Raw genomic sequence first — 19,386 nt, 5'->3', positions numbered from 1 at the left:
CCGCATCATTCACTTGGCATGATGTCCTTCCTTCAAGACATCAAGGTTGCTAACACTCGACACATGCATCAAAGGGAAAACCCATGCTGGAGATCTGGCTGACATTTAACAAATTAATAGATATGTATAATTTTACATTTTTATAATTTAAGAGCATGATTTATAAAATGATTGATGCAACATAGAAAATATACTTACTGTATCTGCAGTTGTTGCTAGAAAACAGTCATACTGCTGAATATATCAATGCATGGAATATATCAATGTAGTGATATAGTTGAATCATAAAATGACTCTGCTACCATGACACTTTTTAACATTTTTAGTTTAGGTGTGTTAGGTAATACACAAAAGAGTTGGGGTACAACTGTTTATATGTGATTAAAAATAGTTCTAATATTTAATCTAAACATTACAACTGCCCTGATTCCAATCTGTCAAATTGTGTATGTATTTCAAAGGTCAGTCTGAGGATAGGCCTACATCAGGGGTGAAATGCTCCCAGTTCGGACCGGATCACCCAATCCGGTAGCGATGGAGGCGGGTGGTTCGGAGAACTGGTAGCAAAAATCCCTGCCCCCCTCCCATGCCCAGCTGAGCCACACAATCATTAGAGGCTTTTTTTAACTTTTAAAAGCATTTTTTGTACAACCTCTTCGGCTGAAAAAATGCTTTTAAAAGTAAAAAAAAAGCCTCTGATGATCGTGCGGTTCAGCTGGGATCATCAAAGGCTTTTAAAAGAAAAAAAGCCTCTGCTGATCAGGCAACTCAGCTTGGATCGTCAGAGGCATTTAAAAGAAAAAAAGCCTCTGCTGATCAGGCAACTCAGCTTTCAAAACTGGAGGAATCCCACAGAGACATATTAAATAAACCGATCACGATGATAGAGTTAACGGAAGCACGGAAGAAACAAAAGAACAAGAAAGTACCAGGCCCAGACAGAATCCCAACAGAATTTTACAAAAACTGCCAGTCCCCGATAGATGAACTATTACTTCAAGTCTTTAATGATGCATTGTTAGAAGCAGAAATCCCTAAATCCTGGGCTGAAACTATTATCTCACTTATCCCCAAAGAAGATACAGACCCGACACAGGTCAAAAACTATAGACTGATTTCGCTACTAAACGTCGACTATAAATTATTTATGACAGTTATAGCACAAAGATTGAAAACAGTAATACACAATTATATACATTCCGATCAAAATGGCTTCGTCCCAAGGAGACAGATAAAAAATAACACGAGAACAATTATGGAAATTAGTCAATAGGTGAAGTTTATGTACTGTATATGTAAATTTGTTTCTCGTTTGAGAGAAACTTGTATGTTTTTTAAATGTTTAAAAAAATGTTTTTTTTAATAATAAAGTTTAATTTAAAAAAAAAGAATATTATGAGCAAAAAATCGATAAAAAAGTAGCCCTAATCTTTCTCAATGCCCAAAAGGCGTTCGATAATTTGAATTGGAATTTTCTTATATCACAACTAGAGTTTATGGATTTTGGTGATAAATTTTTAAAAATGATCAAGAAAGTATATTCCTCCCAGACAGCGAGAATTGCAATTAACGGGGACATGACAGAAAAAATGGACATACAAAAAGGGGTGAGGCAAGGATGCCCACTATCTCCCCTATTGTTTATTATAGCACTGGAAGTTTTATTAAATGAAGTAAGGAAGGAAAAAGAAATAAAGGGCCTGAGGATACAGGAGGAGGAATACAAATTACAAGCCTTCGCCGATCATGTCATGTTCATAGTGGAACAGCCAGAAACATCAGGAATTAAGTTATTAGCAAAGATAGAAGAATATGGCAGAGTGGCGGGACTTAAAAGTAATAGACAAAAAACCAAATTTCTGACTAAAAACTTAACTAAGATACAAGAGACAAAATTAGAAGAAGAATTAGGAATACAAATTGCAAAGAAAGTAAAATACTTGGGAATTTGGTTCACTACAAAAGCAACAACAATTAGAGAGGATAACTATATCAAATTGACGAAACAAATTAAAAAAGATTTGGAAATATGGAATAAATTACAACTGTCACTTTTGGGTAGAATGGCATCAGTAAAAATGAACATATTACCAAGACTACTTTATCTTTTCCAAGTGATACCAATTGGCCCAGGAAAAGATTTTTTCAAGAACCTCAATAAGGTAGTAATGAAATGCATATGGCAAGGAAAGAAGGCCAGAATTAAAATAAAATGTTTACAGGATACCCGGGAAAAGGGAGGACTTGGTCTACCGGATTGGGAGCTATATTACAAAGCAGCGTCCCTAAACTGGATTAGAGAATGCATTGACTTAAAAAACAAGAGAACGCTATATCTAGAGGGATTCGATTTGAATAGAGGCTGGCATGCTTTTTTGTGGGAAGGCACAGATAAGAAACATGAGTACTTTCAGCAACACATTATAAGAGGTTCACTATATAAAACGTGGCAAGAAATCAGAAAGCAACATTACACCAAAATCCCACGATGGCTATCAACTATGGAAGCCTTAATCTACCCAAATACCATAGAAATAGAAAAGATGAGGAGTTACCAAGAATTACTGAATAGTGAAGGCAATTTATATACAAGACAAGAATTGGAAAATCGGGGTATAGTTATTGAATGGTGGTCTTACTTTCAAATAGAGTCAAGATACATAACAGACCGGACACAATATGGATTTCAAACTGAACCAAATGAATTGGACAAGATATTAAAAAGTACAGATGAGAAAATGATAACTAAAATTTACAGATACTTAATAAAATATAAATTAGAGGAGGAAACGGTGAAAGAAAATATGATAACCTGGGCAAGAAATATAGGACACAACATAGAATTGGACAAATGGGACAAATTATGGACAGAGAACTATAAACTGACAATGTCAATACTGTATAAAGAAAACCTTTACAAGATGTTCTACGGATGGCACGCTTGGCTAAAACGTTTCCAAATTTGTCCCCAATGTGTTGGAAATGCAAGTCACAAAAGGGGTCATATTATCACCTCTGGTGGTCTTGTAGAAGGGTGCAACATTACTGGCAAGAAATCAAGACAATGATTGAAGAAATAACCAAACAGAAGATCAAAATGAAACTGGAGTTCTTCTTATTTGGAATGATCACACCACAATATACTAAAGAGATAAAATATCTTATTATTCATATCTTGACAGCGGCACGAATAGCGTACGCTCAAAACTGGAAATCCGAACAATTACCAACAGAAGAAAAAATAATTGCGAAAATAACAGAATGTGCAGAAATGGACAGACTTACAAAGGAATTACATGAGAAAGACGATACCGATTACTATTTAGTCTGGCAAAGATGATACTCCTGAGTAGAGGGAAAGATAGGACTAATAAAATAATGCTTTTTAAACAGTTAGAAGGATTTATAGAAAGTTATATAAATGTAATTGATATTTTCAGACAGAACCAAATCTAAAAATAGAGTATAAATTTAAGACTTAGATATGCATAAAGGTGTAAATAAGTAAATATAAATATGTACAGTGAAAAACAGGTGAAATAGAAAATAACCACTGATGCAACAGCTTCCAGAAGTCAGTCAGTGGACTGAGTTAGTGTTGGTTTGTTTTTGTTTTTTTTGTTTTTTCCCCCCTCTTTTGTATTGTCTTAATGTATTCATGTCTGTATGTATTTTTGTTACATGTTTTTGTTTAACTTATAAAACCTTAATAAAAAAAAGAAAGGAAAAAGAAAAAAACCCTCTGCCATCAGGCAACTCAGCTGGGATCGTCAGAGCCTTTTGAAAGCATTCGCTGAAGAGGTTGTAGAAAAAATGGGTTTAAAAGTAAAAAAAAAATTGGCCACGCCCACCCAGTCACATTACCCTTCCCCCCACCAAGCCACACCCACAGAACCGGTAGTAACAAATTTTAGATTTCACCACTGGCCTAAATGATGAAGATTTATATTGAATGATAATATGTATTTATTTCCTAGGGAATAAAAAGAGCAGTGGATCCGGGCCAAATATGAGCAAAAACTTGCTCCATTGCAATGTTTAGACCTTTCTTTAGGTCAGCACCTACTACGAGCAACTGCAGAGGAAGATTTGCGGACTGTCATCCTGCTTCTTGCACATGGAACACGTGAAGAAATGAATGAAACCTGTGGAGAAGGGGATGGGAGATCAGCTTTACATTTGGCTTGCAGGAGAGGAAATGTCGTGTTGGTGCAGCTCTTAATTTGGGTAAATAAGTACCACATGAATTTGAAACAAGCTTGCTAAAAATTTTCAAATTGCCAGTGTCAGTGAATCAGATAGCCAGATGCTGTTGCATTTGCTTCCAATAGAAGAAAACCCTGATATGAGATATTTTTTATTAAAGACACAGTCCTGCTATGAATGATACCCCTCAAATCTATTTTGGATTCTCTTATGACTGATTTTGGTGCAGATCTTAAGATATGATCTCATGTCATTTTGATATGAATTCACTCAGACCAAAGATATAGGAGCAGCAATGCAGTTTCAGGGTTCTTTAGCAAAGGATGTGGTAAAAGCAGCCCAGATTTAAAATCCTCAGATAAGAAAGTGGGCCTTAATTTAATGAAAAGTCTTTTTCTTATAGATTTTTCTGTCTGCTGCTATTCAGAAGTGATTGCAGGGCTTGAAATGTTGCCTATTCTTTCCACAGTATGGTGTTGATGTTATGGCACGCGATACCCATGGAAACAGTGCTTTAGCCTATGCGAGACAAGCAACAAGCCAAGAATGCATTGATATCCTCCTGCAATATGGTTGTCCGGATGAGCGCTTTATCCTTATGGCTACTCCCAATTTATCCCAGAAGAATACTAATAAGAACAACACCAGTGCAAGGATACCTTCCATCATTTGAACAATTTAGTTCTTTTTCTCCTTCTTCTACAACCTTGTATTAGCTTGAAAGTGGAAATCTATATGTTTCTTAAAAATTGCTTCTCTTCTTCCTCTTTTCATTTCCACCAGGATATTGTTAATTAGCACTGAGAGTGTTAATACACAAGGAAAAAGAATTACAGAAACCATATTTACAATGATTTTGAATGAAAAAAAATATACATGGGAGAAGATAAAGAGGGATCATGGATATACTAATGAAATAGCTCATGACGGGGGACCATTTTACTGGATGTCTCTAGGTGGGATTTTTAGGAGTATTGCATGAGAGTTACTGGAGAGAGACAATACAGGGAAAAAGAGGGGGGGATGGTAACTTTCTTTAACTGACAGTTAAGCGCATTCACACATTTCATCTCTACCAAACTGAATATTTGGGTTTCATTCTCTTTTCCAAAGAGCTTGACGGCATAAATCAGAGGAAAGCACAGAGTTTGTCAGGTCTGAAGCTCCTATGATGGTATGTGTCAAATCAGTTGTAGCTAATCTGCCCAGAGAGAATACTGGCTTCATTACACTTATATAGTTGAGTTCTTCCAGCATTACTGCTGTTTAATAGAACATGATTAGTCATCATGGAGAAAAAGGCATATTAGCTGAGGAGGTAGTTACATGGCACGCTTCAGTGATTGCTTGGATGTGATTGCAATATTCTTAGAAGCATTATATTATCTCAGACAAGTTCTTTCAAGCACTTGGAGCCTTCCTTTCTAAATTCACTGTCATAATTTAGTATCTGTTTAATTTTTCAGTCCAAAGAGAGAAAATCAGTTGCTGAGCATTATTTGACTACAGCCTCATTGGTGGAAAAACAAAATAAAAAAAAAAAAATAGCCATGAAATGCAAAGAGGAATAATGAATGCTGCTAGGTAAAATATATTTCATGTACATTCATGAGAATAACTATATAAAAAGCCTTCTTTTTTAATATTGTATCATTTTCACCAAGAAAAACTAGCTGGGATCTTTCCTGTGCATTTCCTAAATTAAGCAGATTTTGCATTGTATTCCTTGGTTAAAAGTATAAAGAAATGAATTAGAATTCTAAATGTTCATAAATATGCATTTTTTAAAGTACATACACTTTTGTTAATTTATAAATTGCAATTAATGTAAAATAATTTGCAGAGAGTTTTTATAATTTGCAGATAATTTTTATAATTTGCAGAGAGTAAAATAATTTGCAGAGATCTAAGGATCACAAATCATAATGATAAATCATGGAAACAATGCCAGATTTTTATTCCTTTGATGGAGACTGCATCTGATTATAGTATTGGCACATGTTTGTTTATACAAAAATGGTCATGAAATATGATTTGGAAGGGCAGGATATTGCCTTCCAGAAGCACAAATATCCACTGCTTATTGTTGTGGCACTGTATACTCTGAGTGGAGGAAGACTGAAGACTATAAGCAAAGAATGCAGAAAATGAGGCATGTCCTAGTTACTTTGATATTATTCTTTTAAAGGGAATATGGCTTCTTGCATTCCAGAACAATTTGGCTGAATAGGCTCACTTGGGAAGAATTTAACATTTAATTATAGATTATAATCATTTCATTATTTTAAATAGCACTGAACTATTTCTTGTTTTTCCTTTCTTTGTATGAGCAAAGAAAAACATAGTATTATAGACAATGAAGATTTGTTAATACTAGATAGAAAAAGTTATAAGCAATTTTTTTAATGATCAATTGAATAGTTTCATTATATTTTTTTGTTTGAAGGGAAAGTATTTGGAGAAATACGGTATTGGATTACAAATATAATGATAAGATAAAGATTTTGAACTGTTTCTTGAAAAATTAAGAAACAGTTGAATCACTTATTTATTGGCATGTTGTTCCTTGGCTTTCTGTTTTCATATATTGTGTTTCTCAGCATTTTTTTTTTAAAAAATAAGTTTTATTAAAAAAATTCCCTTTCATCATACATATTTTATGAACAGAATGCTGACCGGGTCACATCTTATACATCTTATACATAATCAAAATCATCATTATAATATATCTTAATCCTTTATCACAAATTAATCATTTTTCTCCATTTCTTATTGTTTCAACTTCTGCCACATTTTTTTTCCACATCATTTTTTATCATTTTCAGTTTTACATTGAAATAACATCACTTTAAGCCTTATATTTCTTCTCAATTACAATTGCTCCAATTATTTACCATCTTTCTTCATTTCCAGAAGTGTCCCTTTGATTCCTTCTTCCCAATCATTAGCATTAAAATATTCATCCTAATTTACATTGTTATCAAAATTAATAATATTATAAAATTACTTTTCACCTTTCAATCTGCTGTAGCTTATCACAGACATATTCTGTTCCTTCTTCTTTAAAGAAATAATCGCTTTCATGATTTCAACATTGTTATTCTCTTTACAACTAGCATTTGAGATGTTCATTTTAATTTACATTGTTAACAAAATTAATATTGTCAACTTACTTATTATCACTTTTCAATCTGTTAAAATTTAGCATAGACAAGTTCTATTCATTCATCTTTATCATATAATCACATATAATCATTTTATGCCATATCTTGTTTTTTCAACTTCTACCATATTATTCTCACATATTTTCCCCCATTTCATTCAATGCTTTCATCTAACTAAGATCACAATATATTCTATAATTCTTCTCTCTTACCAATTCAATATTTAAAATTCCATTCTAGTGTAAAAAACTATCAAAAACACTATTGTTATTATATTGTCTATTTTCTATTCCCATTCATTAATATATATTTACTAACATTTGCCTCATCATCCTTCTTCTTTAACCATCATCTCTCAATCTTTTTAGCATCCCCTTTTCTAGTAGTTTTTGCCCGACCCTTTATCTCATTCTAACTTCTCAATTCTCTCTTTTTTTTCTTTTTGTATATATTACATTTCATCTTCTGGCTTCCTTTTATCTTTTTTTGTTGTGTTGTTTGGACTTCCCTCACCATAGTTTTCCCTTGTCTCTTCCAGATATTTCCCTTTTTCCCTATTATCTGCTTCTTTTTTAGGAGAGATTTCCCCCCTTTCCTCTCTGCTCTTATACATTGCCAAAGATTTCTATAATATTCTCTATCTGATTTCTATTTTTTAACACTTTCTCTTCAACATTGTTAATTTCTTGTTTCTCTTCTAAATTTCCCTCTTCCAGTTCCTCTTTATTTTCTTTTTCTGAAAATTTAAATGAATTTTCCACTTCTTTTTTGCCTATTAAAGATTCACACATACTTTTAAGCATCAAAAGTAACTCTTCATACATCTACAACTCCATTTTGTGACAATTTAAAAAGTTATTAATACCTCCCCAATTATATATCTGTGCAATTATCCAAAATTTAAAGTCTATGTAATTTTCTTATATCTCCTCTTCTTCTTGAAATATTCCTTTGTTCTTCAAAATCAAAATATTCTCGATTATTAATTATTGTCCAAATTCAACAACAGTCAAATCCAATTGTGAAGCTATCTTCCAGAAGAGAAGGGAAATGAAACCAACACCCTAATAAAAAACACAGTCACTCCTTAAATATTTTCACAGTGTCCAAATTATCTTCTTGTTTATGGCCAAGGTCGAAATTTCCAACTGTTTTCTGTTTTGTCTATTTGAATAGAGCATCACAGTACTTTTTCTTTTCTCCAGCAGATGGCACTCTCCATTTCCAGTCTATTAAATCCAATTGTTTATCAAAATATTCAGTATTTTTTAAAAACGTCTTGTAAATTGTTGTCTTTTTTCCAAAAATCATTTATTCCCTTTTTGAAATATTTTGCTTTTCCCAATTTTCCAAATCCAAGACTTCATCTTAGATTCTTTATAATACAGTCCACTCTTTTTTCTGCATGTATGTTTTTTCCCTCAAATGCCAGATAGCCGCTAGTCCAAGTTCAAGAATTCTTTTAAGACTTCAATTTCCATTTTTCTTAATATAAATTGGCAGTTATCTCACCCAGTTCTAGCACTCTGCCCAAATGCCACTCCTGCTCAATTCTTCAGTCCGGTTGTCCCAACTTCGTAGCAACCATCATAAATTGGCCGCTGCCCCCATTGCCACTTCAGGAAAGCTGTTTCTGTTCCAGCAAGGAAATTGCCAATTCCTTGCAGTCCATGAAATGCCTCTCCTTTTTCACCATCCCTACAAGATGGCTATGGTTTGAAAGCCTCCTGGCAACAGTTCGTCCAGCTGGATTTCATGTGGCTCATTGGAACCCGCTCTTTTCCAGTCCATTCTGCTACGATGTCAACCGGAAGTCATTTCTCAGCATTTTAAAGGGATAGAAATTCTTTGTGATGGCAATCTCACAACATGAATATAAGTTAATCTTTTAGAACATATTCAAGCATATCAGAGTGTCTGCAGCAAGCCAAGGTTTGTCAAAATGGTTACAATGTAAACTGTACTCCTTATGTACTATCATGGGATGTCATGAATGCAGTACAAAAGAGGTGGAATTTGCATACACAATAATAGGGCATATAGAGATGCCTATAGAGAAAAAAAAATGCACATCACAGTACAGATTGGGAAAGAGCCATGTAGTATGGAGATAGATAGTGGATCCTATATCTCCATAGTATCCTGGGCAACTATAAAGAAGGCAGTCCCAGAAATAACCAGACAACAACTGGAGCCACAACGAATTAAACTAAAGGATTATTAAGGAAACAACATCCCAGTCCTGGGAAGAGGATTTTTCCTGTCAAATTAAAGGTATTCAAGGGCCACCTGCCACTAACAATCGTGGATAAAGACCTGCCCAGACTGCTTGGAGTAGAATGGTTTAAAGACATCGGCATAGAACTAATCATACATTCCCTACAAGGAGAGGACCCTAATGAATTGCAAGCAGAGTTGCAGTCAGAATTCAAGGATGTTTTCGATGGAATCCTGGGCAAGTATACAGGGACCCCTATATCTTTCAATTTAGACCCTAGCATTAACCCTGTCAGACTGAAACTGAGGTGAATTCCTATTCCCCTTCGGCCCAAGGTGGATGGACAATTAGACAAATTAATTGCACAGAGAGTTTTGAAGCCGGTTGACCACGCTAGGTAGGAGACACCTATTGTCACACCTGTGAAACCAGATGGGTCAGTTCACGTATGCGCTGACTATAAGGCAACAATAAACAAAGCAGTACAACAGAGCACCTACCCAGTACCAATAGTACAACATCTATTGCACTCTTTTGGAAAAGGAAAAATCTTTGCTAAACTCAATTTGGCCCAAGCGTATCAACAATTACTAGTAGATGAGGCTACTGCAGAGGGACAAACCATTGTGACCCACAGGGGAGCTTTTAAATGTCACAGACTACAATTTGGGGTTAGTGTGGCCCCAGGAATTTTCCAATGCTTAATGGAGCACCTCCTACATGGCATTCCAGGGGTGGTGTCGTACTTTGATGATGCCCTCATGGCCGCTGAGAACAAAGAACAATTAACACAAAGACTGAGATGAGTTTTCAGTAGATTCCAAGAGGCTGGTCTTAAGATAAAGAAGGAAAAATGCCAAATAGCAGTACCTAGTGTCGAATTTCTGGGATACTTAATTGATGAAACAGGCATCCACCCCACAAAGGGCAAAATCAAGGCAATTAAGGAAGCTCCCACCCCGACAAATAAAACAGAACTTCAAGCATTTCTAGGGCTATTGAACTTTTACTATTGAACTATTGAACATTTTTTTTACCACAGAAGGCAACTGTTGCGGAGCCGTTGCATCAATTGCTTGATAAGTCTGCAGAATGGAAGTGAGGACATAAAGAAGTTTCTGCTTTTGCAGCAGTAAAAGAACTATTAACTTCTAAGAGCGTCCTCATGCAATATAGTGAGAGTCTGCCTTTAGTACTGACTTGCGATGCATCCCCCTTTGGGATAGGAACAGTCCTCAGCCACCGCCTACCAAACGGAATGGAGGCACCAATAGCTTGTTATTCAAAAACACTCTCAAAAGCCGAATGCAATTACAGTCAACTGGATAAAGAGGCATTGGCGGCAGTGGCAGGGATTAAACGTTTCTATGAATATGGACATGAATTTGAACTAATTACAAACCACAAGCCATTGTTAGGTCTCCTCGCAGGTGACTGATGAACCCTAAACTATTTGTCTCCCCAAATGATGAGATGGACTGTCTTCCTGGCCACCTACAAATGCCACCTTATCTATCAGCCAGGGAAAACCATTGATCACGCAGATGCCCTGAGTTGATGCTCACTACCAGGCCTTGTTGAAGACCTGGTCCCAACCACATCCATCCTGCTGATAAGGGGAATTAGAAACCAGCCCAATAACAGCGGCAGAGACTGTCAGCCAAAGATAGCACCTAGGCGTGAATTTTAAACTGGGTGTTGAGGGGATGGCCAGAGGTAGTAGAGAGCGAATTTAAGCCATTTAAAACTCGCCAACTGGAACTATCTGTAATGAAGTGTTGCTTACTATGGAGGAATAGAGTTGTAATGCCCCAGGTATTGAGGGAATCAATCCTAGGATCATTGTATGAAGGTCACTCAGGGATAGTCAGAATGAAAGCATTAGCAAGGAGTTTTGTCTGGTGGCCGGGGATGGACAAGGAAATAGAACAATGGATGTTCTCACCATGCCAGGAGACTAGACCATCCCCCCCAGTACACCCCCTAGGAACGAGGAAATCCCAAAATCCCCATGGGCACGCATACACATACACATACACATACACATACACATACACATACACATACACATACACATACACATACACATACACATACACATACACATACACATACACATACATATACACATCGACCTTGCTGGGCCGGTACGTGGCCAAACATTTCTCATAGTAGTAGATGCATATTCCAAATGGCTTGAAGTAGCTCTCATGAAAACAACCACGACAGAAGCAGTCATTAGGGTCTTGAGGAGACTGTTTGCCACTCATGGGATACCAGATGTGGTAATGTCAGACAATGGGCCCCAGTTCACTGCCAACCAGTTTGAAATGTTCCTAGCCAGCGAAGGGATCAGACATGCCCCGGCAGCTCCGGCACATCCAGTGGCTAATGGATTGGTCGAAAGGATGGTCCGGTCAACAAAGGAAACACTGACCCGAATGGGCCCAGGGGAGTGGCAGGAAAAGATAAGCTACTCTTAGTCCAACACATTACACCTAACGCAACTACACACAAAAGCCCAGCTGAATTGTTAATGGGCCAGAAGATAAGATCTCAATTGGACAGGCTGCACCCTAATTATAGTACAGAGATCTATAGAATCTACTCATAGATTCAACTAGTAAATATCGGTCAATCGAAGTGGGGAATTTAGTGTACGCCCACAATTACATGGGTGACCCAAAGTGAGTACCAGCAAAAATAACTCAAGTTACATGGCCAAGATCTTACAGGGTAGAATTAAATGATGGTAAGATCTGGAATAGACATATCGACCAACTCCGGAGTTGGAAACACTTCAACAACCGGCAACCGGTACTCACAAAATCTGACAATCGTACCCTAACATGAACTCCATTACAGTCCAACTTTAGGGTGGTGGGGGGGACACACACAAAACAACAACAGCCTAGGAGGTAGGGAGATCCATCATTCTTCTGAAGAACCCAGGCCTGTGGAACCAGCCACGCCTCGAAAATCCATTGAGGCGCTCCCAGAGGCAGAATCCCGAGCGGATGCAGGCCTAAATGTTCAGGTTACCAAAGCCGATTCTAAGGAACTGCGCAGGTCCAGTCACACCCATCGGAAGCCCGCCTACTTAAGTGATTACGTAATGTAAGATTGGTTGATTTTACCAGGAGGGGTGGGATGTTGAATATTAATTAATTAATTAATTAATTAATTAATTAATTAATTAATTTTTATTTTTATTTAATTTGTATACTGCCCTTCTCCAACAGGACTCAGGGCGGGGAACAGCCATGGTAAAACATAACATATAAATTTAAAAGCAATTTTAAAAAACATTAAATAATTTTGGCTATCCATTTAAAACAACCCGGATTAAAACCAATTACAAATTAAAACCAAAGGGATGGGATCAAGCCAGCCCGGCTAGGTGAAAAAGATGTGTTTTCAGGGCCCGATGAAAAGTCTGGAGGTCTGGTATCATGCGTATCACTGGGGGTAGGTCGTTCCAAAGGGCAGGTGCCGCCACAGAGAAGGTTCTCCCCCTGGGGGTCGCCAGCCGACATTGTCTGGCCAACAGCACCCTGAGGAGTCCCTCTCTGTGGTAGCGTACTGGTATGTGGGAGGCTATTGGTGGCAGAAGGTAGTCTCGTAAATACCCCGGCTCTAAGCCATGGAGCGCTTTAAAGGTGGTCACCAACACTTTGAAGCGCACCCTGAAGACCACAGGAAGCCAGTGCAGCTCGCGCAGGAGAGGTGTCATATGTGAGTGCCCCGTCGCTCCCATAATCCCCTGCGCGGCCACATTCTGGACCAACTGGAGCCTCCGGGTGCACCCCAAGGGGAGCCCCATGTAGAGAGCATTGCAGTAGTCCAGGCAGGAAGTGATGAGTGCTTGAGTGACCGTGTGTAGGGAGTCCCGATCTAGAAAGGGACGCAACTGGCGTATCAGGCGAACCTGATAAAAAGCTCCCCTGGCCATGGCTCTCATATGCTCTTCTAAAGACAGCCATGTATCCAGGAGGATGCCCAAGTTGTGAGCCCTTTCTGTGGGGGCCAATGATTCGCCCCCAATAACTAGCGATGGAACCAGCTGGCTATATAGGGACGCCGGAAGCCACAGCCACTCGGTCTTGGAAGGGTTGAGTCAGAGCCTGTTTCTCCCCATCCAGGCCCACACGGCCTCCAGGCACCATGACATCACTTCAAAGGCATCGTTGGGGTGGCCTGGGGTGGAGATGTACAGCTGAGTATCATCAGCATACTGATGGAACTCCACCCCAAAGCCACGGATGATTTCACCCAGCGGCTTCACATAAATGTTGAACAGAAGGGGCGAGAGGACCGACCCTTGCGGCACCCCACAAACAAGGCGCCTCGGGGTCGACCGCTGCCCCCCCCGCCAACACAGATTGCGACCGGTCAGAGAGGTAGGAGGAGAACCACCGCAAAACGATGCCCCCCACTCCCAACCCCTCCAACCGGTGCAACATGATACCATGGTCGATGGTATCAAAAGCCGCTGAGATATCTAACAGGACCAGGATAGAAGAGCAACCTCTATCCCGAGCCCTCCAGAGATCATCCACCAATGCGACCAATGCCGTTTCCGTGCTGTGCCCAGGCCGGAAGCCGGACTGGAGCAGATCTAGATAGACAGCTTCATCCAGGTACTGTGGAAGCTGCTGCGCCACCACACTCTCAACAACCTTCACAATAAAATGAAGGTTGGAGACTGAACGATAATTAGCCAAAACAGCTGGATCTAGAGAGGGCTTCTTCAGGAGGGGCCTCACCACCGCCTCTTTCAAGGCGGCCGACAGAACATCCTCGCTCAAGGAAGCGTTAATAATCCTCTGGAGCCAGCCTCGTGTAACCTCCTGGGAAGCCAGCACCAACCAGGAGGGACACGGGTCCAATAAACATGTGGTTGCGTTCAGCCATCCCAGAATCCTGTCCACGTCCTCAGGAGCCACAGGATCGAACTCCTCTGTCACGAGTGTTTCCAGGATTGCTGTGGCTACTTGCCTACTCACAAACAGTATGGTTTTAATCAACCCATCTCCTGTTTGCAATTACCTGTAAGCCTTCCCCGCCCTAGTTAATTGCAGGTTAACTCCCCATATAAGCAAGGACCTTTTCTCTTGCTACTCAGGCCTAACGCTGTTTTAGGCCTAGATGCAAGAGCTCTTGCTGGAAGCTGCAAGCAGAGCTCAGTGCAACGTTGCAGATGGGAGGAGAAGCACAGATAAGGACTCCAGACGCTGTTGCAGAGAAACTCCTACGGATGCTTGCCTTTTGCTGTTTTGAAGCACGCAAACTATCATCGGGACTGCTGTTGCTGGACATTCTTCCTCCCACAAACTTCAAGCTACGTTTGCTGTTTGAACTGTTTTTACTTCAGGTGACTTTTAGCTGTGAAGTTTGTGCTGCCGCCCTTCTACTGCCTCAATGATGTATCGACGCCGAAGCTGCTTATCGTCATGTTAGCTTTATTCTCTTGTGAACTGTTTCGGTATTGTGGAGAGGAATCTAGGGAGATAGCCTTGCTTCACATAACCAAGATAAGACTTTGTTTTTAATGTGCTTTCTTAAAGACATAGTGCTTTTTAAATGTTTTAAAGTAAATTATATTTTTACACAAGACGCCTCTGTCAGATTTATTTCAGTCCCAGTGTGTTTGCTCATGAGCTGGTTCATGGTCCGGGGTACCCCTCAACCCCATTCCCTAACAGTTGGTATCAGAGGATGGTTTAACGAACTTACATTCATGTGGTAATGCGCTAGACTGAAAGATCTGCAGTTGAATAGATGTTGACTAGGGCAGCAGCAGCAGCAAAAAGCATGAAGTCAAAAAGTGGACTGTCTGGGGCTCAGGCCAAAAATGCTTTGGCTGAAAAACCCCAAACCTTAATTGATTTAGAGAATAGTGGAGCTGTAGGGTTTGGAGCAGAGGCCTTAACTTCTGAAGTGTCTAAGATAGTGAGTAAACCATCATCACCTAAAGAAGTAGAGACTGGAAGAACGCCACTTCAGGTCTTGAAAACAAATTCAGAGGTGGATGGTGAATTTAGGAAGGCAATCCTTCAGTTTTTAGGTTTGCCCATAGTAAGTCAGAACCCAACTGCTGATTCTAGCGAATTATTAAAGAATCCAGCCATGAAAGGAAAGAATATTGAAGTCCTAGAAAACACCAGATTGGTAAGAGACTTTCAATCTTTTCCTAAAACCCCTACCTCAGACCATAAGTGGAGAATGGGGGATAACAGACTGCCTGATTCGAATGTTCCTGCTTCTTTGTTAAACCAGCATGGCCAAGTTGATATTGCGCCACCTGCTGTTGAAGCCATCATAGATCAGGCCATAAAGACTTTAGCTCCCTTGATGACGCCAATGACTTCTGCTAAAAATTTAAGAGACTCTCATGTTGAGCATAAGGTTGCAAGTGTGATAGAAACTTTGGCAACCATTTTAGGCAATGGTTTGCAGGCGCCATCGGCTCAACAAATAGTAGCTGCACGTACCAACTTACCCCTGATGTCTGCAACTAATTCAGCACATGCCACGAGTGGGATATATCCATCCGTGACGACATCAACATCCAGAATGGTTCCAGAGGCTGCCTCAACTGAAGATAGGAATTTGGGAGCGCGTCCAAAAATTCCTAGAGATGTGCACCAGAGAGGACCCTCGAGCTTTTGTGATCAAACCAGGATGAGCTTTGCATCCGCACAACGTGAGGTTTTAATCCCTCCCATTGGGGAGGAACGACTGTCAGAATGCCAGATGGAAGACACTGTGTTGTGTGCTTCCATTCCAATGCCTTATTGCCCGTTCCAGGACGGACCACACCCAGAACATCAATTAATGTCTGTTTCCATGTTTAATGATGTACAGGTTCTTCCTCCTAATTTTAAAAGTTTAAGTGTGAGTGGAGGAAATTTTAAGGAATAGGTTAAGAGTATTCAAGTAATTTTAATGAAAGAGAATGTTTTATCGTTGTTGTTAAAACCCCCACCTAGACCATGGTCCTTAGAAGTTGATCTTTTACATCATAAGGCCTTTTGTATTTTATTGATGTCCATTGACCCTGCACTATATCCCAGTATATCCTGTAACCTGACCGTAACAGAAATTTGGGTGAAACTGCATAAGCTATTTTGTTCAAAAAGCTCCCATGTTACAAACAGAGTTTATAGGAAGTTCTATTCCGCAAGGTTGAAGGTGGGAGTAGATATTAATGAACACTTATGTGAGTTAAACAGGTTAAGGCAGGAATTGATGTTGAGGGGGGAAACAGTGTCTGAACAAACCCTCATTACCGTTATACTCAATTCCCTTGATCCCTTGTGTCTGAAGAGGGGACACATCGCCGAGGCATGCAGAGCAGCAGATCCAGCCCCGGAACCACCCAGGCCAAGATTCCGCGAAAACCGCAGAGAAACCCAGAGGACATCCAAACGGTCCTCGAACCAGTCCAGGCGTGGAGATGAGGAATATTCCCACAGCAGAGCAGTGCACCAGACCACCATCGCCCACACGAACGACAAGGGTGCTACCAAGTTCCACGTGACACTGTTGGCAGAGGGGTCACCGTGCAAGATGGAAGTAGACTCCGGGTCTGCCTACTCCATCATGGACTGGCAGCATCTGAAGTGCCTAAAGCCATCCTGTGAGAAGACCCAGCTGAAACCCCTGAAGTCGAGGCTCGTGGATTTCAGCGGAAACCCCATCGGAGTCCAGGGCAGAACCACCCTCCATATCACCTTCAAGGACTTCCAAGGCGAGCTTCCCATCACAGTCGTGGAGAACAGCCGACCGAACCTGCTAGGAGTGGAGTAGTTTAAGCCGCTGGGGCTATCCATCGGAGGCATCCACCAAATTCACAGGGATGAACTCGACAACCTCATTGAAGAGTTCAAAGAAGTCTTCGATGGTAAGCTGGGTAAATTTGTGGGAAGGCCAATCTCATTCAATCTGGACAAGGGAATCACCCCGATTAGGTTAAAGCCCCACCGGGTTCCGTTTGCCCTGTGGCCGAAAGTAGACGAGCAGCTGGATAAGCTGATCGCCCGGGGCGTCCTGGAACCGATCGATCATGCTTCATGGGAGACCCCCATTGTGACCCCACTGAAGCATGATGGGTCTGTGCGCATCTGCGCCGACTACCGTTGTACCATCAACAAGGCGTTGGCACAGAGTGCATACCCAGTCCCAGTAGTGCAACATCTGCTGCATTCCCTGGGAACTGGCTCAATTTTTGCGAAACTGGACCTGGCCCAGGCTTACCAGCAACTGCCAGTGGACGAAAAAACGGCGGAGGCACAAACAATTGTCACGCACAGGGGGGCATTCAAATGCAACCGCCTCCAATTTGGAGTCAGCGCTGCCCCCGGCATTTTCCAATCTATGATGGAACGCCTACTCCAAGGCGTTCCAGGGGTGGTGCCTTACTTTGACGATGTGCTAATCTCCGGAGACTCACAAGCACAACTCCTTGAAAGGCTCAGGCTTGTCCTGCAGCGATTCAAGGCCAAGGGCTTGAGGGTCAGGCGTGATAAGTGCATCCTAGGAGTACAGGAAGTCGAGTTCCTGGGCTATCTCATAGATAGTACTGGCATCCACCCCACCAAATCAAAAGTGAAAGCAATCCATGAAGCTCCAAGCCCAAAAAACAAAACGGAACTTCAGGCATTCCTTGGGTTGCTTAACTTCTATGCCATATTTCTCAAACAGAAAGCCACAGTTGCTGAGCCACTCCACCGCCTGCTGGGGAAAGTGGCTTCCTGGAAGTGGGGCCAAGAAGAGGAAGCAGCATTCCGAGCAGTAAAAGGACTCTTAACTTCCAAAAGCGTCCTCATCCAGTATAATGAGACGCTCCCCATCAAGCTGACTTGCAATGCGTCACCATACGGGGTGGGGGCAGTCCTCAGCCATGAACTGCCCAACGGCGCTGAAGCCCCAATCGCATATTTCTCTAAAACTATGTCCGGCGCAGAATGCCGGAGTGAAACGATTCCACGAGTATCTCTACGGGAGGAGTTTCATCATAGTCACCGATCACAAGCCACTCCTGGGGCTCCTCGCAGGCGACCAACCCACCCCGACCTTCATGTCCCCGCGGATGACGAGATGGGCCATCTTCCTAGCCGGCTACTCCTAAAGGCTCGTGCACCAGCCAGGCACAGCCATAGGAAATGCCGACGCGCTGAGCAGATGCCCATTGAAGGATCCTGTAGAAGACCCAGCCCCCACGCTCCACCTATTCCACATAGATGACGACGCCAGCTGTCCAGTCTCATCCGCAGATGTGGCCGTCCACACCCAAAAGGACCCCACACTCCGCCAAGTGAAGTCCTGGATCCTCAGGGGGTGGCAATCTGAGAAGATGGAGGAGAAGTTCAGCCCATTCGCCAGGAAGCAGAAGGAGCTGTCCACCATGAAGGGCTGTTTGCTATGGGGAGACAGGGTGCTGATCCCAAGCACTCTGCAACGGCGGACGCTAGAGACTTTACACAAGGGGCACCCGGGCATCGTCCGCATGAAGGCCCTGGCACAGAGTTACGTCTGGTGGCCCTCACTGGACAGAGACATTGAAGAGTGGGTCTCCAGATGTGACCCGTGCAAAGAAGTATGCCCAGCGCCGCCACAAACCGAAACAGCGAAGTGGGAGACCCCCAGCAACCCCTGGTCACAGATCCATATCGACTTCGCGGGTCCGATGCAAGGGCGACACCTCCTCATCGTGGTAGATGCCTTCTCCAAGTGGCTCGAGGTGGTACCCATGGCATCTACCACAACGGAAGCAACGATTCGGGCCCTGCGCCG

General features: G+C 41.2%; 1 protein-coding gene across 1 annotated transcript in view; it reads left to right on the top strand.

Annotated features, from left to right (window-relative positions):
• Nucleotides 1-4,879, top strand: part of AGAP1 (ArfGAP with GTPase domain, ankyrin repeat and PH domain 1) — a 1,179,374-nt gene extending 1,174,495 nt beyond the window's left edge. Inside the window, 2 exon segments of the mRNA XM_070933411.1 lie at nucleotides 3,978-4,227; nucleotides 4,676-4,879. Coding sequence (XP_070789512.1) covers nucleotides 3,978-4,227; nucleotides 4,676-4,879 — 454 coding nt within the window.
• The last annotated feature ends 14,507 nt before the right edge of the window (nucleotides 4,880-19,386 follow it).

The sequence above is a fragment of the Pituophis catenifer genome, unplaced genomic scaffold (assembly GCF_029215685.1).
Source record: "Pituophis catenifer annectens isolate HBS135680 unplaced genomic scaffold, rPitCat1.0.hap2 SCAF_1, whole genome shotgun sequence".
In the NCBI taxonomy this organism is placed as follows: Eukaryota; Metazoa; Chordata; class Lepidosauria; order Squamata; family Colubridae; genus Pituophis; species Pituophis catenifer.
This window is presented reverse-complemented; position numbering and strand designations above follow the sequence as displayed.